This window comes from Triturus cristatus, chromosome 4_1 (assembly GCF_964204655.1).
Source record: "Triturus cristatus chromosome 4_1, aTriCri1.1, whole genome shotgun sequence".
NCBI lineage: Eukaryota > Metazoa > Chordata > Amphibia > Caudata > Salamandridae > Triturus > Triturus cristatus.
In genome coordinates this window covers 130,526,843-130,554,407 of record NC_140585.1, presented here as the reverse complement: position 1 = coordinate 130,554,407, position 27,565 = coordinate 130,526,843, and the positions used below count along the sequence as shown (strand labels likewise).

At 43.4% G+C, this 27,565-nt stretch overlaps 1 protein-coding gene across 2 annotated transcripts in view; it reads right to left on the bottom strand.

Moving 5' to 3' along the window:
• Positions 1-27,565, bottom strand: part of METTL17 (methyltransferase like 17) — a 195,040-nt gene that overhangs the window by 49,337 nt on the left and 118,138 nt on the right. For both annotated transcript variants that reach the window (XM_085651776.1, XM_085651777.1), the window contains exons 10-13: positions 25,760-25,828; positions 24,998-25,051; positions 15,160-15,252; positions 12,096-12,280 (exon numbers count right to left, since the gene is read on the bottom strand). In XM_085651776.1, the coding sequence (XP_085507902.1) occupies positions 12,096-12,280; positions 15,160-15,252; positions 24,998-25,051; positions 25,760-25,828 (401 nt within the window). The remainder of the gene's footprint in view (positions 1-12,095; positions 12,281-15,159; positions 15,253-24,997; positions 25,052-25,759; positions 25,829-27,565) is intronic.

Sequence of the window (27,565 nt, the reverse complement as noted above, 5' to 3'; positions counted from 1 at the left end):
TATGTTGATATAATTGCCTAGGAAGTTATCATTGCACTGTGTTTTACCCTGTCCTAGGAATTTCATTGTCTAATATTCAGGGGGTCCTTGTTACTTGCATCATTTTAACCCTTCCATTGAGATTGTGCACGTTATTATCTATATGTATTCTATTATTCCACAGGAACCACCGTTTCTGACAATTTACCCACCCAGGTTCCTTAGTGAGTTGGGTTCCTTTGTCCTTTTTCTCTGCTAATGTTTGGGGCGTCCCAAGGCCCAAGCATTTTTTTGAGATAGAATACCCTTTGTTGATTGATTACCTGTATGAATTATCTGAAGATCTCCGTTCTGTTCACCAACAGATCCAAGCCGCATAGCAGCCAGTACCAGAGGGTCCCGGGCATTGCATACAGCCTGGAGATTTCGTTCTCATCTGGAACTTTCAACCAAAAAGCAGGATCCTTCAAGAAGGCCCTAAAGACATTTATTTATTTATTATTTATTTTGCGATTTGTAAAGCGCCTGGTGACCCGAAGGCATCCCCGCGCTGTAAATCTGTGGAGACCGAGAGAGGGGGAGAGGGGAAAAACTATTTGGGGAAAAGGAAGGTTTTTAGTTTTTTTCGAAAGAGGGCGTGACAGGGTTCCATACGCAAACTGCGTGGAAGTGAGTTCCATCCTGCGGAAGCTTTGACCGAGAAGCGTCGACCACCGGTGTGAGCCTTCCTGAACTTAGGGACCGTGGCCAGATGTTTGCCGTCAGAGCGAAGGGGTCTGGGGGCTTTGTAGGGGATGACCATGTCTTTCAGGGCGGCTGGGCCAACACCGTTGACGAGTTTATGGGTGGTGCACAGGGCCTTAAACTCCACTCTCTGGCGAACAGGAAGCCAGTGCAGAGCCATAAGAGCAGGCCTGGCTGAGGCTCTGGGTGGAAGGTTCATAATGAGCCTCGCCGCCGCATTTTGGGTGCGTTGGAGTTTTGCCAAGGTGAATTCAGGTGCGCCGAGGTAGACGGCGTTGCTATAGTCGAGCCGGGCTAAGATGAGCCCCTGAACCAGTAGTTTCCTGGATAGGGGGGGGGGGGGGGGGAGGAGTGGGAGGATCTTGCGAATAGATCGCAGGAGGCCAAAGCAGGTTCCAGCTGTTTTGGCTGCCTGAGTCTTCATAGTGAGGTCAGGTTCCAGCCATACTCCTAGTGTTTTAATTTTTTTTTGGTGTAGGGATGTCACCAAAAGCGTCCGGCCAGACTGATGATGGGATCGAAGTCCATTTATTGCCCAAGAGCATGATTTCGGTTTTTGCACCATTCAGCTTCAGGGAGGATTCGCACATCCAGGTGTGAATATCCTGGAGACAGTTCAATAGGCTGTCTGGGTGGTTATCCAGGTGGGAAAGAGAGACAACGAGTTGAGTGTCGTCTGCATAATTTACTATTTTTATCCCGTACGGGGTCACGACATCTTCAAGGTGGGCCATGTAAACATTAAACAGGGTGGGACTAAGCGATGACCCCTGGGGAACACCACTCGTGAGTGGTAGTGGGTCCGAACGGGAGTTGCCGTCCCACACCTGAAATGAACGGCCGGATAAGAAGGAGTCGAACCATGCGCGTGCAGTTCCCACAATTCCTGCCCTGGCCAGGCGATGTAGAAGGACACGGTGGTTCACCGTATCGAAGGCGGCACTGAGATCCAGGAGGATCACTGCCACTGATCCTCCTGAATCCAGGATACACCTTGCCTCCTCGATGACGGAGAGGAGGGCAGTGTCCGTGCCATGGCCGGGACGGAATCCTGTTTGGGATGGACGTAGAAGTTTGTTCGCCTCAAGGAATTGGGATAATTGCGCATTCACTAATTTCTCAGCCATCTTGCTGATACATGGAAGAAGCGAGATGGGTCTGTAGTTGGCCAAGTCGTCCGGGTTCAGTTGGGGCTTTTTCAGCAGAGCCTTGACAACAGCATTCTTCCAGTTGGGAGGCACCGTGCCTTGGAAGAGAGAGGTATTGATGAGATCCCTGATGGTGGGGGCTAAGCTGGGAGACACGGTTTTTAAGACTCTAACCGGGGCCGGGTCAAGGGGGGATCCGCTTTTCATTTTGGCCAAAGTGTAAATTACATCGGTAAGGGAAACTGCTCTAAAAGTGGACAGCAGTGGGCTGTTAGTGCATGCCTCTATATCCGTGTGATTATGTGGGCTGGTAGTTGGAAGGGAGTCCAGTATCTGTGAGATTTTGGAGTCGAAATAGGTGGCCAGGTCCTTACTTCTATCCGGAGGGGGGGAGTGAGAAGAGGGTGCCATTGGGATTTTGAGTAGTTCTTTAACTATAAGGTATGATTCTTTTGACGAATTAGTGGCATTTTTTATTCTATTGTCATAGAATACGGCTTTAGCTAGCTTTAGGGCAGATTTGTAGCGTCTTACCGAGCTGTGGTACATGTCCTTATTACTATGGAGCCAGTCTTTTCTCCACAGTCTCTCAGCCTTTTTATACTCTTTGCGGAGAGCTCTGAGTTCAGTATTGTACCATGGGGCATGGCCCCTTATCCTATTTTTGTTCACACGTTGTTTTATGGGAATAATACTATCGAGGGAAGAAGAGATCCAATCTCTAAACTGAATATCAGCGGTGGAAGGATCATCCGTGAGAGTGGGGGTCGTGGAGTCCAGGGCTTTGGACCAGTCCTCCGCCGAGAGTCTGGCCCACGATCTGTCCCTAGTGTATGTAGTAGGCTTTTGGGGTTTCCTAAATGCCCCTGGTAGGTGTGTCGTGACCAGGAAATGGTCCGTCCACGGGAGTGGTAGGGCATTTATGAATTGGAGAGAAGGAATGTTGGAAAACACCGGATCAAGCAGGTGCCCTTTCGTATGCGTGGCTCCGGTATTGGCAAGGAGGAGGCCATGGGCCGCCAGGTCGCAGATTAGGTCGGATGCCCCTGTGTCTAGTGGGTCATCGAAGTGTATGTTTAGGTCTCCTGTTATTAAGAAGTTGGGTGTCAGATGGGCCGAGGATGAGACGGCTTCCAGAAGGGCGGCAGAAAAGGGTCCGAAATGCCCGGGGGGCCGATACACCAGGAGGCCTGACAGGGAGCTAGTCGGGGATAGCTGGATCGTGAAGAGGCAGCTTTCTGACTCCTGGCTCTGAATCTCACTGGTTCGACAGGCGAAGTGGTCCCGATAGATGATGGCTAGTCCACCTCCTCTACCTAAGGGGCGGGGTTGGGACATAATAAGGAAGCCCGGGGGTAAAGCCAAAACTATGTCCGAGTTAGAATGCCCAGTGATCCACGTTTCGGTAAGGAAAAGTATGTCCAGATCAAGGTCGACAATAAGATGATTAATGAGCAGGACGTGCTTGGGAAGCGATCTGCAAATAAGTGTCGATATTTTAAGGCCTGGGGGTGGGACAGAAAGTTTGTGAAGGAGTAGCTTTTCTGGTTTACAGATATTACAGCTAGTAAAATGACCATTGGGATCGTGCATTACGTGACATGTGCTGTTTTTAGTGGGTCTGAGACTAAGAAGATCTCGACGAGAGTAGCTTACCCTTGTGGCGGTAGGGTCCGGCAAAGAGTCTGGCCCTAGGCCCGGTCGTGCGCGGACGGGCGCAGACGGGCTTGCCTTAGGCGCGCCTTCGGCGCGCAGACGGCGCTCCCGCTGCGCTCGTCCGCTGCGCTGGTATGGCCGACACATTTGAGGAGGAGGGGGATGGGCGTGGCCTCGAAGTGGGCGTGTCTACCCTTCGAGCCGCGATGGCGGGTGGAGGGGAGTTTCCCTGTCTCAGCGGTCAATCGGCTGTGTCAGGGGGATTTCAGGAAGCCTGCTAGGCGCTAGTAGCGAGCGCTTTAGGTGCAGGTGAGTGAGTTTTAAAAACAGTGAAAGTGATAAGCTTTTTTAAAAACACAGAAATACAAACAATCCTCCGGTTTCCGCCTCAGAGGTCGACAAGACATATCTTTGAAGCTTTAGGACCGAGGACACTCGTGGGGGCTTTGCCTCTTTCCTCTATGCTGAGCACCGGGACACTCTCGAAGTAGCTGAGCGCTATATGAAAGTCATTCATTCATTCACTGACTTTGAGGGAGTCGAGGTTGCATGTATAGTTGAGAGGTGACAGAAGGCTTCGAGCTTTAGGTTGTCAAGGAACAAAACTTTAAAGGACATAGTATAGATGCCTTGATAATGAAAGATAGTGACAGACGGTAAAACGATATAGTGCTGTGAATCGGTTTTTTTTTTTTTTAATTTGAGAATTATTTTTTCAATTTCCACTTACATTTAATTATGCACTCATGTCATTAATTCATTTTTTGGGACAAAGCTCGGTCTTGGTCTCAGCCTAAGCTACATCGGACCCTAGTAACCTCCCAATTAAATTACTCAAATGCTGTAGTAAGTTCGAACAAACGGTGGGTTTAAGGACACAGTGCTCTTATCATGATTATCTGAAAATACTTAGAAAAGATGTAATATTTTTTTATAGAAGCTATGGTTGACTAAAGTAGCAACCAGCAAATTGCAATTCTTTCTAATCACATTTTTGAAGTGCCCAGACCAAGTAAGCATTGCCCTTCCAAGAGGAAGCCATATCATGAGTTTCATAGCACAGCAGTCAAAGATTGCTAATAAATTAGCTAAAAAACTATGTCTTTTAGATTTGAGGCTTCATGCATGTAGCTTTATTCTTGTTGCAAACGGGCCTATTTGCAGAATCTGGCCATTTGCGACTGGAAAATAAGCCTTTTAATATGTACCAAACCCTATTATACGATTCGATAACCTATTACCACTTCGCAAAATGGTTTAGCGTTTCGGAATTAGGAAGGGCGTGTTAAGGACGTCCCTTCCTAATAGCGACTTGCAGTGGTATGTAAGAATGTTTTATGACCGAAATGTGGTTGCAAAACTTTTACTTTTTACCACCAAATTCAATTTGGTGGTAACCTAATTGCAAACAGGAAAGGGTCCCCAGGGGACCCCTTCCCCTTTATGAATGCATTCGAAAAAGGTTTTTTTAAGAGCGGACAGTGGTCCAACAGGGCACTGCCTACTCTTACAAAATGAAACTGAAACATTTCATTTTTCTTTTTAAAACATGCTTCATTTAAAAGCAATCACAGTCATGGTGGTACGCTGGCCCCAGCAGGAAACCATCCCAGTGTTTGTTAGAGTTTCCCAATGGGTCGCAAATTGTGACCTACATCATGAATATTGGCTGGTCAAGATCCCTTCTTGTGGATTGATATCAAGAAGTTTGTATGCCATTAGGTTGCAAACGTAACAATTTGGGGCACCTCAAAGCTCCCCACTAAGTCCTACTCATAATAAAGTCTACATTGCCCTGCCTGTAAATACACAAATCGTCCAACTGTTTGACCAATCTCTTCGTATTACAAAATATAATTGAGGTAGTTTCTTGGACAAATAAAAAATAGTCTGAAGTTGTATGCTCAAAAAGATTAAATGAAAGGTGGCCTTTTGAAAGTTATGAATTGTAAGCAAAGCACTCAGACATGAGGTCTGCTATTTGCCTTTAATTGTTAAACCACTGATTCAAACTTCACCAACATCAGACATCCTGGTGTGCTCTTCTTGCCTATAATTATCTGGCAAAGCTTTATGGCAAAGGATTTCAGAAATTAACGGAATATCAAAGCAGGTTAAAAAAAATATTTATAATCATTTTGCAAATGGTAATCACTTATATAGCTAAGAGGATTGTAGCCCAAATTTAAGTAACTTACAATTTTGAAACAAGTGCCTTTCAGTTGGGTAATAGCAACGCCTATTTTTATTCATGCTGAAATTGCATGTGGGAAACCCGCAGTTTCATCCAATGAAGGAATACAGGACCAGCTTATGTCAGTTTTTTTTGTTTCATTGTATTCTTTGTATCATGGTAGTTTGTCGCATCGTTTTTTTAATTGAGGTTTACTGGGAAATGGAATGAAGGTGTTATGTTTATGTAAACTCGTCAAATGGGTCTGCGTACTAAACATATTACAGGCCACACAGGCGTGCATCGAGTCACTTGGCAAGTTACAGTTTACATATAAAACATGATACCAAGCTGATTAAGAACTCGGAGTACTCGTTTTAACACCTGGGAATTTAATGCAAGTTAACGTGATGGGTTTGTATGACGTCAAAACAAAGTTTCTGCCCCAAGACACTTGCACCAACTTTAAGAAAATCTAGGAATTGCATTCTATGATATTAAGAACTCAAAGGTATCACGGGTTAAGGCTTCTGAAGTGAGAGACTCCTCTCACAACAGCTGCAGATGAATATTACTGAAGAAACAGTTGTTCTTATAACTCAATGTAACAGCACTGAATTGACCAACTTCGGAAGGAGGAAGAGCGGAATCACCACTGCTGCAATTTCCTCGTCAAGTGCTTAGCTCAGACAATCATCTTGATATCAAAAGATATTCCTCCGTCAACGCATTACCATCTTTAGCTTTGAAACAATTATATATGTCTCACAGCTTAATATGGCTACTGAGGGGGCAAGTTGCGTTTCACTGGATTTTATGAGGGGCCTCTCACTGTCTGCTACCGAGATTCTCATGCCTATAGCCGAGTAGTAAGGATGAAGTAAAGTCTACCGGATTGAATCGTACGTCAAGAGTACAGAGTGTGTTTGCTATACCCAGAGGCACAAAGAGATAAAATGTATTGCGCAGAATTATAATCCAGAATTCCTAGTTGGCAAAGTGCGTCAAAATTCCACTGAAAGCATTAAAATAAAAACATTTAAACATGCATAACTGAACCTAGCTGTTTGAACCTGGATGCCTTCATTTATCTTTTAGTACAATAAATCTGGAGAAAGAGGCATAAGACTAATCTTTTTTATTTTAATACAAATTTTAGAATGGAATTTCCATTAATTACTGCTATTTCCAAACTATTCCTAAAAAGAGATAGTAGATTGATTGCTTGTTTTAACACTTGTGGCACTTTGTAGTTACAGCTCATACTTTTTGGCAATTGAGCTTCTACTTTGTAGGAAGGATAATGTTACTTACCCAGTAAGCATCTGTTCTTGGCATGTAGAGCTGTAGATTCACTTGCCTTGCATACTCCTGCCATCTAGTGTTGGGTCCAGATGTTTGCAAGTTGTTTTTCTTCTAAGAAGACCTTCCAGTCACGAGGTAAGGGGACTCCTCCTTTCGGTAACAACGCGCATGGGCATTGACTCCGTTGTTAGATTGTTTTGCCACAGAGGGTCATAATGGAGTAAGTGAGTGTAGAATAGAGATGTCCATGTGTATGTATATAAAGTGAGAACTACAACAGCTAAAAGTGACCGGGGAGGCAGGTGGGCGCATGTGAATCTACAGCTCTACATGCCAAGAACAGATGCTTACTGGGTAAGTAACATTATCTGTTTGAGGCATGTGTGCTGTAAATCACATGCTTTGCATAGACTATAAAGCAGTATGCTCCCAAATCGGTGGCTAACTAGTAGCTGCTGTAATTGTTTGAAACAGTGATTTGAGTACGGTCTGGCCTACATGAGCTTGCTGCCTTGCTAACACATCTACACAATATGGTTTGGTGAATGTGTGCAGTGTAGACCATGTTGCTGCCTGACAGATGTCGGCTAGGGGAATATTCCCCAAGAAGGCCATAGTAGCCCCTATTTTGCGAGTGGAATGTGCTCTAGGTGGTATGGTTAAAGTTCTCTTTGCTTTCGCATAGCATGTTTGTATACATTTGACAATCCATCTAGAAATGCTCGATTTAGATATGGGATTGTCCTTGTGTGGTGGAACAAAAGCAACAATGAATTGCTTTGTTTTGCGAAAGTCTTTTGTTCTTTCTATATAATAAAGTAAAGCTCTTCTAACATCAAGGGTGTGTAGAGGTCCTTCTGCCACTGAATCAGGTTGAGGAAAGAACACAGGCAATTCAACTGATTGATTGATTGATGTGATAGGCAGACACCACTTTAGTTAAAAACTTTGGGTTAGTACGAAGAACCACTTTGTCTCTGTGAAGCTGAAAGAAGGGTTCTTCTAAGGGTAATGCCTGGAGTTCACCAACTCTCCTTAGTGAAGTAACTGCGATCAGGAAAGCAACTTTCCATGATAGAAATTGCAGTTGACACCTATGCATTGGCTCGAAGGGTGAACCCATTAACCGTGTAAGTACTATGTTGAGATTCCACGCTGGTGGAAGTCTTGGTGGTATTACCCTTTGTATTCCTTCTATAAAGGCTTTAATAACTGGTAATCTGAATAGAGACAAGTGTCAATTTTGTAAGTACGCAGCTATTGCAGCTAGATGTAAGCGGATGGCTTTGTAGGCTAGACCAGATTGCTGTAAGTGTAACAAGTAACAGATGATGTTCTGTATGGATGCGTGTAATGGATTGATGTTGTTACTATGACAATATATAACAAATCTTTTCCATTTAGCTACATAACCTGCTCTTGTAGTAGATCTTCTGGCCTCTTTCAGAATATTCATGCAGTCTGGTGGAAGATTTAAATAACCAAACTCTGTGACTTCAGGAGCTATAGTGCCAAGTTGAGTTCTTAGGGGTCTGGGTGTCTGATTTCTCCATGGCTCTGTGTGAGAAGACTGGAGGTGAGATGCAGCTTTTGGTGTCGAACTACTGACAGCTCCAACAGAGTTGTGAACCAGGGTTGACGAGCCCATGTGAGAGCTATTAGGATCAGTGTGAGGGAACGTTGCCTTAGCTTCCGAACTACAAGTGGAATGAGTGGGAGAGGCGGAAAAGCATAGGAAAATATCCCTGACCAGTTCCCTTGGATAGTGGGTGTGGGATTCTAGAGGTGAAGACTTGGCATTTTGCGTTTTCTGCTGTTGCAAATAGGTCTATGTGAGGGAATCCCCATTTTTGAAAGTACGGTAGGAGAACCTGGGGATGAAGTTCCCACTCATGGATTTGTTGTCTCGGTCTTCTTAGGAGATAAGCGATCGGATTGTTTACACCTGGAAGGTGTTCGGCTAGGAGATAAATTCTGTGGTGTATTGCCCATTTCCAAATGTTTTATGCTAGGCGCGACAGTTGGAGAAAATGAGCCCCCGCTGTTTTTGTATGTAATAAATTGCTGTTATGTTGTCTGTGCGAACTAGGACAGCTTTGCCTATTAGGTAAATTTGGAAGGCTTTGAGCGCTAGAAAGACTGCTAGTAGCTCTAATTGGTTTATGTGGAGATCTTTTTGCTGTTGACGCCACACCCTAACTAGTCATTGATGGGTCTGTCGTAGCATTGTCTGTGGAACAGGGTCGACAAAGGGACAGATTTTACTACTTCAGGTCCAAAAAGGTGTTGCTTGTCAAATGGAGTCTTTAGAATAAACTGTTGAAGTTATGGTTGAAACCAGAAATTCTTAATAAAGAGCGTCTCCTGAGTAACACACTGGTATTAATTTCTCTGGCTGCAGTGTCAGCCGCATCTAAGGTGCATCTAATTGATGAATTAGAAATGAGCTTCCCTTCTTGCACTAAATCTTGTGCTTTAGCCTTGTGTTCATCTGGGATATATTGGAGCAATTGTACCATTTCATCCCAGTGAGGTCAATCGTATCTGGCTAAAAGGGCTTGGATGTTAGCAATACGCCAGTGATTTGCAGCTTGGGCAGCTACTCTCTTACCAGAAGCATCTAGCAGCCTAGATTCTTTGTCTGGAGGGAGAGCATTTGCAGAAGTTTGTGAATTAACCTTTTAAAGGGAGTTAGAAACAACTAGGGAGTCTAAAGGCAACTGTCCTTTAATGTATACTGGATCAGATGGAGCTGGTTTGTACTTTTTGTCTATTCTCATAGTGAGAATTTGAGCTCTTACAGGATCTTTAAATATATCATCTACATGTCTCATCATGCCCTTAAACATGGGGAGAGACTGGGTAGACCTGTGTGTGCTGCCTAATGTTTCAAATAAGAAATCTTCCTCAAGTGATTCTTTGTGTAACTGTACTCCATGGTACTGTGCAGCTCTAGCCAACAGTTCTAAATACCCTACATCATCATCATGATGAGCAGGCTTTGCAGGGTAAAGATCTGGGTCATTATCTGCCGGCTGATCTAAATTGTAATCCCCCCAGAGGTCTACTGGTAATGGGTTATCTTCCTCATCTACATTATTTAAATTATCTTCGTGATAATCATCAGGCTGTGAGGGTGGAATGTCCTGCGGTGTAGTTGGCAGTGGCTCTAGTGTAGGAGAAGGTGGTGGTGGTGGTGTAGGGGAACGTATTGGAAGAGGAGGAAGAGAAGGATTAGTCCCAGCATTATTCTTCTTCAGTGGAATTGTATATAGAATGTCCTCAGACTCTGGTTTAATGCTTTTGAGGCAGGTTAGTGATCAGATGTCCTGTATCTGGACTAATGTACAGTTCTTTTTGTCCAGGATCTGTTTTGGGAGGTGGAAAGTAAAAAATCTGATCCCGTGTTCTAGGAGGAACGTCTTTCGATTTCGGCACCAACGACTTCGGTACCGGAATATATTGCCCTTTCGGTGCAGAAGGTTTCGGCTACGAAGCGTGTTTCGGCTTTGAGCTCCCTGGTTTCGCCTCCGACCCTGTTTTAGGTCGACTCGACTCGGTCCCGAGTCGGAAGGCTTGATTACTTGTTTCAGTGCGGGACCCAAAAGGTGGGGCATTAGAAACATTGTCTCGGTGCCGACCGTGACCCGAAGGTAGAGGTGGCACCAAAGTCTTATGTTTGATTTCGGGGCAAGGGGTGTTTTGTCCTCACGCGACCTTGACCCAATGGTAAGTCCTCTTCTATCTCCGAGTCAGTTTCATGCACCGAGATGGACGGCTCCTCCATCCCCTCTTTGGCACCTTGTGCGTCGACCTCCTCCTGCTCGGAACCTTTGCCGAAGATGTCCGGCTTATATTCGGCGTTCTGGCTCTGCATTTCACGACGCCGAGCCCAACTATCGCGGAGAGTCTTTTTGAAACGAAACGATCTGCACGCGTTGTAGTCCTGTTCGATGTGCTTGGGAGACAAGCACAAGTTGCACACTTCATGCGAGTCATTGCGCGGGTACTTCTCGTGGCACAGAGGACAGAATTTGAATGGAGTCTGTTCCATCGACTGCGAGGTGTACCGACGCGGTCAGGCCTGACGGCCTTCCATGAGTTTCCCGTTCAAAATTGAAGTTTTTCTTCGACCGATGCGATATGCGGAGAAGTGGGATATGCGTACGAAAACAATACTGTTGAGGGTAGAGTGGAGTGCGCACCGAGGGGGTCCTGAAGAATGGCTTCTAACGCGAGCGCATCAATTCACATCTGAACCAGATGGCGGGAAAAAACATTCTAACAACGGAGTCAATGCCCATGCACGTTGTTACCGAAAGGAGGAGTGAATGAATGAATATTGAACTTGTAGAGAGCGAACTTAGCCCAAGGGCGTCAAGGCGCTTTTTGCGGACCTAAGGGTGCAGACAGAAAGACATGCTCATACTGAAGTCTGTGCGAATAGCCAAGTCTTTAAGGCTTTGCGGAAGAGAGAGTGGGACACCTGACTAGAGAGCTCTTCCGAGAAGGAGCTCCACAGTTTGGCAGCCAGAGAAAAAAAAGCTCTACCTCCCCATTTTACCTTCTTAAACCTCAGTACTATTAAAAGATTCTTATCTGAGGACCGGAGCAGCCTGCTAGGAACATAACGATGGACAATGGCCGTAATCCCCTCTGGGCCCGAGTCACCTTACCTCGTGACTGGAAGGACTTCTTCGAAGAAAAACAACTTGCAAACATCCGGACCCAACCCTAGATGACAGGAGTATGCAAAGCATGTGATCTACAGCACACATGCGTCAAACACCATGTTTCGAGTAGCCCCAAAAATAGTGCTACAAGCACTGACAGACTGTCTTCAAAACATGTTTTATATCCACAAAAACCTCCTGCTTTGCAGAAAGTGATACCCAAGCCAGAATGGTGGTGCTATATAAAATAAGGGTCCCATTGAGAGAGGGCTTTCAGGAGATATGATAATTCTACTGGAATGCATGTGTTTTCTGTTTGATGAAGGCCTCAGTAAGGGCTTGCTCGAGCCTTGTGTGTTGCACAGACTCACCTTGCATGTTCCCATGCTAAAGTTGTAGAATGTCGGAAGACTTTACCTGCCATGTCTGTGTGCAGTGACGACCATATGCTGAAGCATTCCATCAGGGCAGCACATGCGACAGTGCACATGCCGAGGTCTGCGAAGGACGGGCTGAGTGATGCGTGGCCATTGCTCTACACCGTCTCCTGGTCCCCGGCGCATTATTAGGAAGGAGAATTTTTCCCATAATGTACAAGGATTCTGTAACAAAAGATCAGCGTATCAGCCTGAATTAAGGGCTTCTTCAGAATATCTATTTGCGATACAGCTTGGTACAAAGGCTCTACTGGAAGGGGATCTGCATTAACACACTGGTGTTCAATACGCTCGAATAAATCGAGGGATATGTAAAAGGTTAGTTTTAAGAGTGCAGGTACAATAACTAAGTGCAAAACCTCTACCATCCTTTTCTAGTCTAGAGACCCCTCGTCGCATCCCTTCTGACCCTAGTGGGTAACCCCAGTTAGAATATTAGCTGCAACAAGAAGACATACAGAGGTTCAAGGTGGGAGGGCCAGAAGGTGCACATGAGTGCTGAGGGTATCAAGCATGTCTTTCAAACTGTTAGGACTAAACACTGATCCCTCATATATAATGCTGCACATGACGGGCTCTCTAAAACACCACCGTCTTCAACCTCATACATCATGCTAACGCTTTAACTGCTATTTCAATCATGTGCTACAGATATAACCCTCAAAGGCTATCATCAATATTACTGCTCTGATCAGTCAGGAACAAAAACAAGGGTTCGTGTCCCACTGTTCCAGACTTGCACCCTCGTAGTTGCCATTCCAAAGACCCTCATGCCACAAAGAGGGGCATAGATGGCCTCAGTCATGGCAAGTATAAAGGTCTGGTAACTGCTGGTGGCGTAGTTCTAGACTGTGCTTCACCAGATGGATATGAAGAGTTGAAGGGTCTACAAGTCTCAGATGCATTAGTGAGGTGGCTATCTTGAGTGGTTCTTTGCTTAAAGGAGTCCCACCCAGATGGGAAACAGCGTTTACAATGCTGTCTCCACAAAGCAATGCCGTTACAACGACCGCATTGTTAGTAAGCAATACCATTACATTGAAAGTCATTACAATGTCTTGCTGTATGGGGCGCACTGGTTTTGGATTTAAAATCCAACACCTTCCCTCCTGTTGCGCAAACTGCAGTAGGAATAGTAAATAATACTATTCCTAAGTCCAGCGCGCCCCCTACTGCAAGTCGTTTTAATGACTTGCGATGTATTGGTATTGCCTACTAACAACACGGTCATCGTAACGACCGCGTTGTAAGGAGCTATATTCAACCAGATACACACGCTCACTATTGGGGATCAGAGAGAGAGTGTGTTGGTGTTTTGCCTTCGCTATATAGGAATTGACATTAACTCTTCATCCCTTGTACTCGACAGTGAGGATTGTCGTTGATCACAACACAGGGAACAAAATAGGAATGCTTTCACTAGCCCCACCCGCCGTCAGATGGGTGTTATAATAGAATAGCATTCTCCCAGCATTTTCTGTAATCCAAAGTTCTGTCAAAGACCAGGACAGTAGGGAGGGCATAGAGGGTATAATGACTGGGTCAAGGACTAAGAGTAATGAAGATTACCAGCAAGTAATCGGGGCGCTGGTGGCATCCATTAGTAGGGTAGAAGCACTGTAGGTCTAGCCATTTCTTGAAACATACTAGAACAACATTGAAGACAGACCCTGAGAGCCTCTAGCATTTCCTGTAAGAGATTGAGAATGCTCCGTCTGGGATTTTAATTTAGGGCGGACAATTCGCATTTTGTTTTTGTTACCTCTAAGTTGAAGTGAGTAGAGAGTAGGTTTGTATGCATGTTAACTCACAGAAATTCCATTTCAGCAATCAAGAAGACTGGACAAAATTAGTGGAGCTCCTTTGTCCAGTAACCACAAGTCAGTTCTCGTACAAACTGGAAGTGCGTGAGCTAGATGATACTTCCGGTGGTAGGCAGCTGGCTAGGGAGGCCTAGTGTTCAGAGTGACCCACAGAGATCTACCTCAGGCAGCTGGGATCTGTCTTCGCCTGGTGTGAGTCAGTCCTCCTACTGGTCAGTCCAGCTTCTGCCACAAGAAGGTATGTCTTACTTTCAGGCCAGTTGTAGCTTCACAGTTTAATCCAGACTTGGTTCTAACCTAGTTAGGAGTGGTAGCCTGCTACGGTTCTGCTCCTGGATCATCCAACGTTCTTTCCTCTATACTTCAGCAAGGCTCCTACTTAGATGCAGAATTAAACGCTGAATGAATTACTGGTCAAAGGATCTAATACTTTTCCTCCCAGATGGCCAGGCTCGCCCTAAGGCGGCCTGAAATTTTCACTATTTTGGGGCCCCTCAAATCACGAAGAGGTATATCCTAGATGTAACCACCATCTCGAGGTCATGTAACACTGCTGTTACTCTTAAGCCGGATTAAACTGGCTTTCGTGAACTTAGTATTAGGCTCAGTAAGGAAATCATGCATTACAAAATGTAAATCTGTAGCGCAAAGAGAGAAGGATTCTTGCTGGCAGGGGGCTTGAGGTAATTTCAGAGGGCTGGCGGTACACCACTCTCATCCACGGAGAAAATGCCAGAAGGGAGAAAAATGATTGTGTATGTGGCGGCACGCACGTCTGAGACGAACCTTGGCCAGCCTGAAACAAAACAGACCAGCATCCTGAGGTGCACTACACATCCACATTTTCTTAACCAGAAACGAGGGGATAGGTTAATTTGTAAGATGTGGATCTCAGAGAGGTCAACATAGTCAGATTTTGTTAATAATTTGAACTAATTCCTGAAGGAGTCAAGAACCGGGCAAGGGAATTGATAAACTTGAAAGCATCAATGTTTTTAATCCTTGGGAAAGTACGGGGGAAAAAAGCTGCTAATTTTACATTTTGATCACAAAAAGACTATTCTGTGTCTATGTTTCATAAAAAAGATAACATGGTTATGCAAACTTGCTTTCATACAACAATGGCATGGAAATTTGCCCTGAGCCGTCATTTGTCAACACACCATACCTTCCATATTGCATATGAGTGGAGAGATTAATGCGTGCTGCTCTAATACTTACCCAAGAAAAGGGCAGGGGCTGGTAGGCTTGAATAAAATTGCAGGGCACAGTATGTGTCTTAGCCAGTAGAGGGCACGGCAGTGAGTGTGGGCACTGATGAAAAAAAGTTGATAAAAATTTGATGGGATATCACCATGAAGTATCTGCATGGCTCTGTACACTGAAACATGAATGTAATTTCTCACATTTAACACATTTACGTTTTCATATAAAGTGAGTGGACATCATTGATAGAAATATACAGATAGATGAATTCTGGCACATGAAGCAAGAAGTTTGGTTACAGCAAGGACGTATTATAGAAAAGGACACAAGCATCATACAGAACAATTTTTAACAAAACAAATCCTGAGCAAAGCAGAATATTAATGTATTTCCCCAAGCGTCGTCTGCGAAGCCTTTCATCAGAGGCCGCAAAATAATTTCATACTAAGCAGACGAAAAATATTGTATTAATATTTTCTGCTCCCCCTGGCTGACTGTGCTATGCTTGATTTTGTACCCGGTTATTGTTTTCTGCTTTTGCCTTTATACTGTTGTTTTTCACTGCTGCCTGGTTTTGTGCACTGTTATTGCTTTGGATTTTGTCTTTATTTGCCATATTCTGTTGTTCTTTACACTGTATTTCCCAAACGCGCCTCCCACAGTTTTCGCCCCCCCATTGGCCCTGCCCCCACCTCCCAGCGAACTTTCCACCTCCCAAGACCTATGTAATGGAGGCTGTAGTGACCGTGCAGCAGACGCGCTAAAAGCAAGCCCATCTATGCCCGTCTGCGTTTGGACCGCGCCCAGAACCAGGAACCCTGGCTCAACTGCCACTCGAAGATATAGCGCGGCCAAGCTCCAAGCCTTTGACCCAGGACTCCGCAACAGCACTTGCTGCCGTACCTCTCCCAGATAGGACGTTTTACCTGCCGGCGCTGCATCTTCTCCTGCAAAACCGAAGCTCCGACACACACTGCAAACATCACCATGCCTACCACGACCAGCCCAGACCATCTCCAATGCCTCCTGCTTAAGGCACAATCTCTCTGAAAGCATGCCACCGATATTTGGGACACCATCATCTCCTTTACCCCCGATGGCATCTTCCATACCGAGAACTGGCTCAAAGCCACATTTGCACCAGACATCGCCTCAGCCACGCCCAACGGCTACAAGATCGCACACCAAGACTGCATCATAAAGCACAGAGGTGAAATGGCCATCATCCACAAGGGAACCCTCCACTGCACCATCACAGCAGACGATGCCACCTCGATCATGGAACACCTCAACCTCAAACTCCGAACAGACAGCAAAACCACTATCATAGGCACCCTCTCTTACAAACCTCTAGGACCTCGCCACAGATTCTGCGATGCCATTCGAGATTTTATTGCTCCGCTCACCATCGACTCCGAAAACTACATCTTCCTCGGCGACCTCCTTCTGCACCACCCCAGGGTAGCTCATGCATTACCTCAGTACTTAGAGCCTGATTTAGATCTTGGTGGACGGGTTACTCTTTCACAACAGTGACAGATATCCCGTCTGCCGAAATATAAATCCGATAGGATATAATGGGATTTATATTTAGTCGGACGGGATATCCGTCACGGTTGTGACGGAGTAACCGGTCCGCTGAGATATAATTAGGCCCTTAGTCTGAGTGACTACGACTGTTCATGGCTCTGGGTAGAGCATGTGGTGCACGGATATTTAGTACCACCAACAGCGACTCTGGCAACTCTTTTGTGTATTGTGCCATTTATTGTTGTCCAACATCAACGGAATCAGTTTCTCACGTTTCAAACATTTTGGAACGCAATTTAAGAAAAGTGGGCGCCTAAACACACAGGGTTTCAACTGTTTGATAGCGGTCTTCAAGAGATCAATTAAAGCGTTAATGGCCTTCCTAAGGATGGTTCTGTAGCTTCTTTCATCTTAAGGCACTGGCAGGAACAGCCAATATAAGCCGAGAAAGTAAAATACGGCAGTTTCATTTTAGGGAAGCAGTAGGTTTCATTGCTGTCAAGAAGATAACCTGGACAGAATGTGAAAAGAAAATACTGAGACAACATACCAGATGTTTTATAAATACTTGTTGGGAATCAAGCACATTGTGAGTTTGCCATGCTCAAGTGTTCTCTCCACATTTCACCTAGCCCGCTATTACTGGAGGTGGCAGAATGAGGAATCCAGCAATGATAGATCTCAATACTCTTCCAATTACTGTACTCTCCAAGTGGACCATCTCAATGACATACTTCCAGGGGCCAAAAAAAGTGAATTCTTTCATTCCATTTCATATGCACAAAAATTGCTTCGCTTCACAGGTCACATTCAATTTTGAGCAATTTGTCAGTATTGGGAACCAACAGTGTACATTCACCCCAACAACAGATGTGCTTCAGTCGCTAGCAAAGTTTTCCTCAAAGACTCAATGGTGCCATGTCTGCATCAGTCCTTCGAATGGTCTAACCAAATACTGTATGCCAGACAGTGCCGTTAACAAGCTTTGAAGTCATACCAACCAGTTCAGATGGCATTAAGCTGTTCAAGAAGTAAAATAATCTTACTGGAGAACATTATTCTATCAGCAAATAAAGGCAAATTTGGATGTCTACCAAGGGAAGGAGCCTCCTTGTTCTCACACTTGATACTAGTAGCTGGGATGCACAATGTGGGAGCAAGAGACAATAGAGCCCTTGATCTGTTGTGCACTAACCATGGACTGACGATGCCAAAAGCCACTCACACAGCCAGTATTATCAGGGCTCCCACACCACTGTCATCCATAATGAGTAACACGACAAAATCTGATAATGTATGTGGTCTAACTGAATTGTATCCAATATAGCTTGTGGTACTCTGTGACCTCCACAAAATACTTCAGTTGAATTGTCACAACTAGTTCCAAAGATTCCACTATCACTGTGTGCAGTGCTGTAAAGTGTTGATCAGCTGGCTGGATCACCCCTAGTCAAAGACAGTTTCCCATTAGTGCAGTAACCACTGTGATCCCCGGCATCTGAAACAACCCTTAATCTCAGAGACCGATTGACACACTTATCGACAATGGCACCACACACTCCAAAACGGGTTTAAAAACTACTTTGAGTTCGAGTGGGGTCACTCAGACTTTGATCTTATCAAGAATAATAAAGAGTACTGCTTTACTACATATTAACAATTGTACAGAGCAAGATAAACAAAATATTGCTTAGATTGTACATTTCCTTAAATCACCAATGACCAATGTCATTTCGAAAGTGTGAGAGTTGTTTTCTTTCTGCATATTAAACGCATTATGAATTGATCTTACGTTAACTTAGGGTGTGTTTACACTGTCATCCATCTTGCATCAATGTCATCGAATGCCAAGTGTTAATTGTTGCTATTCTTTATGTTCTAAATAAAGAATTGCGATACTCGCACTAATAACCAGAGAAATTTCCCAGAAACGTTCTCCCACTGTACCTAACCAAGGGCATTTTCACTGTCCTAGGCTAATGCCATACAATGTATCAATTTAATTCCTCAAGTAAATATTGAGAAGGCCAGTAGTCCAAATGAGTTACTATCGTGAGAGAAAATGTTAATGTATTTGGTGGTAAAATGTTTCTTCTTACTTGTCCCCATTGGTGTACCATCTGAGAACCAAGTATTCGTATACTTTGTCTAAAGTCCTATAATAGAACTTGCGGATATCTATGTGGAAAGGCAACTCTATGCCGGATTTTATTCAGAACTGTAACGGTTCTCTGTACTTATGACTTGTATGCTTTGCTACTCAATTTACTTATGGCATGTTATGGGTGAACTGCCTATTAATTCCTTATATAATGCCTTAAAAACAACCGTTGTCATTTTTATAAGAATGTGTGTCACCTTCTACTGGATGTAATCATTTTAATATCAGTGACGGTTCCAGTTGGGGAGCACCAAAGTCCGGCATGGGACTACACCATTTAGGGTCCTAGCCGTTGGCGCACCCCTAAACCTAGTCTATGCGAGGACAAAAGACTCGGGGGAAGTACAAATCACTCAAAGATGTTTCATTCAACATCTTATATTTTTAAGCACAGACAACGAGTGCGCGCTGCATGGGCAATGCTCCTTCAGTGAACACATATGAATATTTTGTATGAATTCCTATCCCACCACTGATGAAAAACGTGAACTTGGAACTTGAAATGGCAATGGCTCCTCTGTACGAGGTCTGGATAAGGCATTAGAATGCTGTGCTGTTTTAGCAGACCATGCCCCAGGCTGCTCCTTGCAAATTACCGGCTCCTCGAAAGATGGTTCAGTGCAGGAAAATAACAAGAGAAGTCTTATCATCATAGGGCATTTCAGACTGGCAAGGTGTGTTGCATGATAAGTGCTTTATCGACATGGCACAGAGTGCTGATACACAAGCTGGGCGAAGAGAAGATGGTGGTGTTACCTGGGGATGGCTTGTCATCAGAATAAAAACTCAGAGCATAGATGCAGCAAGGACCACTGTTATACTAAACACAAGGGGGTGACACTCCAGTTCTCTCCTCATCAGTACTGGTCATTATGACTGTGCACTATTAATCCTGCTGGTGGGAATAGAAATGGGGAGCCTTCTTTTTTGGCAGCAGCACAACACACCCATCAACACCAAGCTCACCACAGCAGAGTGCAGGACATATTTTAAGAGTTGACCATCTGGGTTTCACTAAGCTGGCCACTGAGTGCTGGAAGTGGGAGCGCTATACCTACTGGAATGAATAAAACAGATCACAGAGCTCTGTTTTCTTAGAAGTCAGTAAACATGTCAAGTCATTGGGATAAAACTCATGGCGGACATTAACAATGTTAGGATATAGGTGGGAGAAGCCGGATCTCCTAAAGAAAAAACAACTAACGATAGGCAAGTAAATGCAGACACTAAAAACTGTATCAAGATGACCTGCTCTCCATGGCCCATTGGCCAATGAACAACTGACAAGACCATTACCATCTAATGCAGGATCACCACAAATTCCATACACTTTCCCGGTACGGGTAGAACAGGCCTGAAATAAAATGGGACAATTGGTACCAGACCGGCAGGTCTAGTGACTTGAATAATCTACTTGATCTAACGGCAATGCGCTTGACCCATAAACCAGTCTCAAATTATGTGATCCTAGGCAAATCGTTTACTTAATTGAGCCACCTTTTCTTTTCATTATCACATACAAAACCACTTCCACATAGGTGAGTTCAGCATGCCTGAAGTACAACAAACAATTTTGTCTGATTAAATTAACTAAACTTTTGCTCCATGTATAATAGAACTCTAGCCCACATATGGGGTACACATGACTCCTGACTTGCCTCTTAGTTCACTAATAACCATTTCACCAGGGTGGGGGCAGAATTTTCTCAGTTCATATTTAAAAACTTTCACTTTTAATAGATATATCACTAAAGCATGATGTGATGTGATATATTGCTACTGGCCACCAACTATTCCAATGCTATGCAGTTTTAGGGATGAAACTAAATAGCGTACAAACGATAATGTGTGGAAATCGGGCATCAGCAAATATTTACCATTTGCACATCACCAAGTAAAGCTTTCGGATTTGTTTTGATACCATTAAAAAACTATGTTTCCATCTCACTTCAGAACTACAAAAAGACTGCTTTCCCAATTACTGAAACACGTTTTTAAATATTTGTACAGTTCATTGACAAGCTATTTAAATGCTGGGCGCCCCGCACGCGTGCCAGACAGTTCACTTTACAAAATGTTGTAACTTTGTAATCAGAGAAAGAAATGTAAACCAGGATAAAATAAGCAGCATTTGGTAAGCAGACATAGGCGGTCAAATGTACAGCAAATGTGACCAGATAAAAACAAGACTTGAAGGCATCTGTATCGCCCATTAACTGAATGAACAGAACACCTTTTCTTTGCCAGCTCAAGCTTTCTCACCAGACAGGGCAAGTAAATCCTAAAATTAGCTCGCCCTGATAAAATCTGACTCACCATAGCGAATGGGAGAGTACATCTTTCAAGGCCAGAAGGAATTATTCTTTCTCCCGGACAGGTAGCAAGTAACAGGGTGCATCAAGTTTTGGGATTTGCCATAATTACATGACAAAGGAGTTATTTCCATTTCTGAGGTGATTCAATATCTTTACAAGTTTATTAAATAATAAATCGGTAATGTTACAGAATGCAAAATAAATATCCCATCAAATTAATTCTTGCAAAAAAATGTCTAACAAGCAGGTCATATGCAATTTACTTACTGAGGTATTTATAACTGTGTCTCTTATATAATCTTTTTCATGGTGAGTATAGGAAACCAAATCCATTTGGTCTGTGCTACCATCTTTAAGGGTAACAGTAAAATTCAACCCTGCACATTCCAACTAGGACAACCATTCACTTCTTAAGAACGATTAAAAGAACAAGCATTGAAAATGCAATAGGTCTCGCCTTCGATTAAGTTAAAGCCATTTGCTCTGCTAATGGTATTGTATAACAAAGCAAATGGCTTTAACTTAATCAAAGGCGAGACCTATTGCATTTTTAATGCTTGTTTCTTTTTGTCAATGTGGAACAGCACAGACAAAAGGCACTGGCAAATCCCCAACGAGAGATGAGGCCTATTGGCTTTAACAATGCTTCTTAGATAATGTACACCTACATCTAGCCATATTTTATCAGTGTTGGGGTATTAAGATAACGCACCAATCCGTTAGATTCGGCAAGTCGTCGTAATTGGAAGAGTCGCTCAGGCCGGTCTCATTCTTGTTTTCTGACTCCTGCGGGCCGTAGGCATTGAGGCGAGTATAGGTCAAGGAAAACGTTACATTATTTTTATTTACTCTTTTCTGCTTTCTGTTTAGCATAGTTAATTTTTCATTTCCTTCACATGCGCTTTTTGAATCCTGTATATTTTTGATGCGCTTTGTCATGCTTTCTTTGCTGCTTTTGGCTGAAAGATTTAGTTGCGTTTCTTAGCCCTTTACGTCACATTCCTGTCATTTCTAAGCCCTGTTAAAAAGAAGCTTTACTAGGTCCCAACTCAATTTCTCAACCGGGCATTTTAAAGGAAGCTTTGGCCTTGGCGGGAATTGAACGTATGACCCTTACATTAGCTCGATGTGGACAGGTTTAAGTTACTGAGCCATCATGTGCGAGGAGTTTGACACATGCACTGTAAATTGTTAGTGGGCAGTCATAAAGTGGCGGCTTTATAATTGCCAAACTACTCACTTGACCTTCACATAGAAATTACCACTATTTTGCTAGTACAATTCACTTACATGTATTTCACACTTTGCAATTCATCCTTGTTAAAATGCATAGATGACCGCTTTAGAGGAATTCAACTTGAAAACAATGTGTGCACCCAACTTACCGTGTTTTGAAGGGAGATGAGGGTATCCATGTGCACATGCAGACCCCGGGTGCAGAGTGCGGCAGTTACCTGGCTGACGTCGGTGTCGAGGCTCCCACTAAGCTCAGCAGTAGAGGGAGCCCGGGGGCTGCAGCAGTGGTTGTGCGCGGACCATGGAGCAGAGCGCTGCGCGGTGCTGCCGCCACGAGACGGGCATGCGGCCTGGGCACCAGAGCCTCTGCTCTGCCACTGTCTTCGCCCAGCTAGGGCACGAGCATGGGGGTGGCGCGTGCGGGGAGCTTAGAGCGCGCACGCCTCCTCTCCCCAGCTCTCTCGTAAATGGAGGGCATGCGGGATGCGCCCGGACAGCACATGCACGGTCTACCCCAGCTCATTGTTTAAAGTGAAAGCACTCCACCATGCGTGCGCGCGTGCACATCTGTGGACGAAGCCACAGTTGAAGGAAGCCGGCGTGTTTAAAAAGCAGCGTGACGAAGCTTCCGATAAGAAGCTTAGTTGCCATGACAATGAAAGCTAAGATGGCATCGGACTGTCCACTGTTCGTACGTGCACGCTGTTAGGTTTGGTTAAATAGCGAAAGCAGCCATCTTTGTCCATCCCTACACGTGCATTTAAGGCTTTCGAGAATCGATTGCAAAAGGCACTCGCATGGCGAGAGCAGCGCATGTGCTACTCTCGCCAGGCGAGACCTAAAAAAGGACCTGCGCTGTGAAGTTAGATGCTGAAATATCAGTCTACTGTTAAAAAAATAAAATCAAGATCCATGAAATTTCTCATGGGGAGTGGTTTGCCATTAATGCAGCACTTTTCACAGTGCGAATTTCTGGTACTGGCTGCACACAAGAGGGTAGACCTTTAGTTCTGATTGAGCTTTCACACCAATCAATACAACTGCATAACATGAAGTACATTTGGCCCAACAAAGATGGCAGAATATTGGAATGCAAACCATGAAGGTTTTAGTAAAAGATTATAACGGTTACAAAGTCAAATCCGCAAATTTGTTAGAAGCCAATAGTCAATGCGTGAATGCATTAATCAACATAATCAAAGCAATTCAAAACCTCAATTGCAAAGACAAACTAATAAATGTTATCTCAACATAGCACAAAGCACACTCATTTCCTTAATGGGAAATCCCTGTTCAGCTAAACGAGAGAAAGGTTGTAAAGTTTGGGAGAGGTCAGGCAGAAGGTATCAGAATGTAAAGCCCCTAAAAGGATAAGTCTATAGATCAACTAAAGCTTCGCCTAGTAAGCAGGGAAGACATTTGCACATAAGTCAGTTGAACTCCATCGGACATGGAAAACATATCTGCTCTAAGTTGGAAAGGCATCTCTGTCTAAAAGAAGCTGCAAGTAGAACTGAACTTAAATGCTGCAAACACATTCTTAAACATGACAGACTTCTAGCATTATCAGTAATGTGTAACCTTTCAGAACAGCCAACCAATCAAGAAAAAACAGCTTAAAATCCCATTGATATATACAAAACTTCCCACAAGCAGGATCCGCATGGGACCTTCAAACTTAGCAGATAAGACATACGGGCTGTTCGGACTCTCAGGTGCAGCTGAAAGCCTCTATTCAATTATGAAATTCAAGCACAATCTCAAAGAACAAAAAAATCCTCTCTACATGATAAACGAGAAACAAACATTACGCGTATTAAATGCAGCTTCAGGTTGTCGACAACCAACATAATGTCCACATTTTACAAGCAAGGAAATCAACTAACACGTGCCCTTTTTAAAATGCAGGTCTACCTTGCCTAGAAACAATTGAAATTTGAAAAATACAAAGGCCTATAGCATGTTACTGTTACTATGTGTGCACAAAACATTTAATAATGAAATTGGTTAAACCTCAAATATAGAAATTAAAAATCTACAGTTTGCTTTAAAAAAAAGTAATAGGTTTACTGGTGGTGTTCTCTGCCTTAACTCCACCAAATTGGAATATCAAATCATTGATCTTTAACAACTTCCTCAATGCTCAATAATCCTCTAAGGAAAGATGGTTTGAAATACATTATTAATGGCATATGGACAACTGGAATTTTCCCTATACTTGCTGGATTAAACTAGTGAAACAAAAGTTGTATTTAAAGGGCACTCACTCTTCAACCTGATTTGGTCAGATTACCCTTCTCAAAACTAAACCCCCTCCACTATGAAAAAAATTAAAAGGGAGCTTGAAAAACCTTGCCCATCAAAAGCTTATTCATGAACCCAGAGCATATGCCGTCCATTTAATGCTAAAGTAGGTGGGCTTCACATCTGCAAAACCCACTAAAGAGAATAATTGCTGAGAGACAACCAGCACATAATGCACCGGTCTTTAATATTCATGAAGGAAAAAAAAAAATCAATATTTTAAACAAAGACTACATATCTGCAGTATTAATTGTACAGAGATGTGGAATGGATTAATGAGCATAGAAGTAGTGTGTGTAGTACTCACCGGGGCGAAGATATGCCCTCGTCTGTGCACCTTACTCTCTTGCTCCTCGTCCAGCTGTACAGAGAAAGGGCCAGAATACATAAGAAGAGACCCCATCAGCTCCAAGCTAATAATGAATGTTAGTTTTTGACACCGAAAATAAGATCAGAAAATAAGAATAGATCCTGAGCCTTCAGGTCCGAAGGCGGCTGACAACCACTGGCCAACACTCTCACCGCTAGATAAACACATCTTTACAAACTCCTCCACTGGTTCAAACCTCCAACATCACAGCACATGGCATTCACTTGATCACACCTTCTGTTCCAAATGTGCTCAACAAAACAAACTCAGGTCACCTTGCATGGAAGGCTTTAATTGTTCAATTAATCGTAACGCTCGCTTTATCTACTGATGTTCGCATGCATTACAAGTTCAGGGAGTGTGCATCAGGGGCACAGAGCAGACAGGGACAGTTGCCTGTTTTTCTGCTTATTCTGTGCAACATTAGAGGAACTGAAGCTCATAGTGTTACTGCTCGCATGCCTCTAGGCGTTAACACCTGTTGAAATTTACCTCATTAGTTGTCCTTGCTTCGATTCAGGCCCAAACATTAGGGGTGAGATATTAATACTGGTTAGTCTCCTCTCCAGAGAGTGTTAACCACTGTTGATGCTCCTAGCAACTAGCAATAAGGCTTAACTAAAAACTATGGCATGTGTCTGGCTAAGAACAGCTGATAAACTCCAGAAGACAAGTCTACTTTCCTTAATGTTGACTTACTTTCAGGATAGAATCTCTGGCCTCCATCAGTATCTGATGACCTTCCTTTGTTCCATTTTCAATTAAAACCTGGATAATAAACACTATCAGTTACTTTTTAGAAATATATATATAATTTTGTAGACATTGCTTGGTTTGTGCCTAATGGAATGTGTTAATTTACACTGAGCTGCAAATTCTGAGAAAAGCATAATTCTAATCTTGTAAAATACACCGGACGTATATTAAAGACAAAATGGCAGATAAAAAACATTTCATTTTCTAATCTCTGTGAACAAAATTAAATTCTTGGTAGCCAAAATGATAGCCTAATTCATGTAATGCTTAGGACGAAATGTGGCTTTGACCATATTTCAATGAAGATGTATACATACAAACCCTCACTTTGAGACAGTAAAATACGTAAATAGTGGATATATTTTAGAAACAATTTCTCTGTGTCCTATGTAGATTCACTCGATACTGGTCTGTAAATTGTTTATATGTGAACGAAAGGTTCTGCTTTTCTACTACTGTGGAGGAAGTACATTGGCGATATTCCAATGAAAACTTCACTTCATTACTGCATCCGTTTTTCCAATGAAGATTGCAACATATTCTAATTCTTAAAAACTGTGGATAACCCAGCTTACCTAGTGCAGTTAGTTTTATAAACATCAAACACCACCAAACCTAAATACTGCAATCAAAAGGATTAGTATGGCAATATTTCTCTGACAATTATATACATTCCTCTAGATGGAAGCACAGTATGGGATTTCAATGGTATGCTACAGAAGCTCCTTCTTGCAACCACCTGTACTAGGTCCATTTTTTGGTATGTGGGCATATTTTCATCTGTACCGTCAAACCGTCTTTGTTCATACAACATACCCAATAGAAAATGTGCTAACTTTTAATTCCCTCGTTGATTTCTGTGAAGCTTGTGATTCTTCAAACAAATGTCAATATAGTGTTATAAAGGAATATATCAAACTGGTGAAGGGATGAGAGAAAGTGGTCACTAAAACCCCACTGGAACCCTTACATCCATTTTCTGCATACTGTAAGGAACCTCACCACTGGTCTTGCACCATAAGAAACTGCCCAACAAACCGGGTGATCTTTGGAAGCAGTCTAGGTTTTATGCCATTCTATCTGGATGGAGAGTATAGAAATGCAGTATGTTGTATCCTCTCCCATTTATTTTCCCTGCCTTCTCTCTCCCATTGGACCCTTCCGCCTCCCCCCCTCTTTCATTGTTCTTACCCTTTCCTTAGAATGTTTGTCAGGGTTCTAATGGGTACTCCCAGAGCACTACCATTTCTGGGTTATGGATGTCGACGAAGTAACTTAAGCTGAATAAAGCTTTGAGCCCTACCTGGTGTTGTTTCTTCATTACACTGGTGGCTAGGATGGAATGGCTTAAAAACAATTCTGGTCTTAAGAATGACGAGAAAGGATTTTGGGAGGTGATAAACAAATTGTATATTCGTGACCAAAATGTGTATAGGATAAACTAATTAGTACCTGCGGAAAGTTTGCATGGAAAAATCATAATCTTGACACATGAATGCCATTTAGGTTGGAGTCGGACCAAGAACAAGACCAGACTTCATTATTGGTGGCCAGGCATGGACTCCATTATTGAGATGAGCCAATGTATAAGCTGTGCATACAGCGTTAAGAGCAAACAGGAGAGCAAAAGTTACATTTCTGATGTAGAAGTACCTCCTGTTCCTTGGAACACATTGGCTCTGGACATTATTGGTTCTGTGAAGGCTATGGGAATAGGAGGAAGGTTCATATTGACACTAGTAGATTATC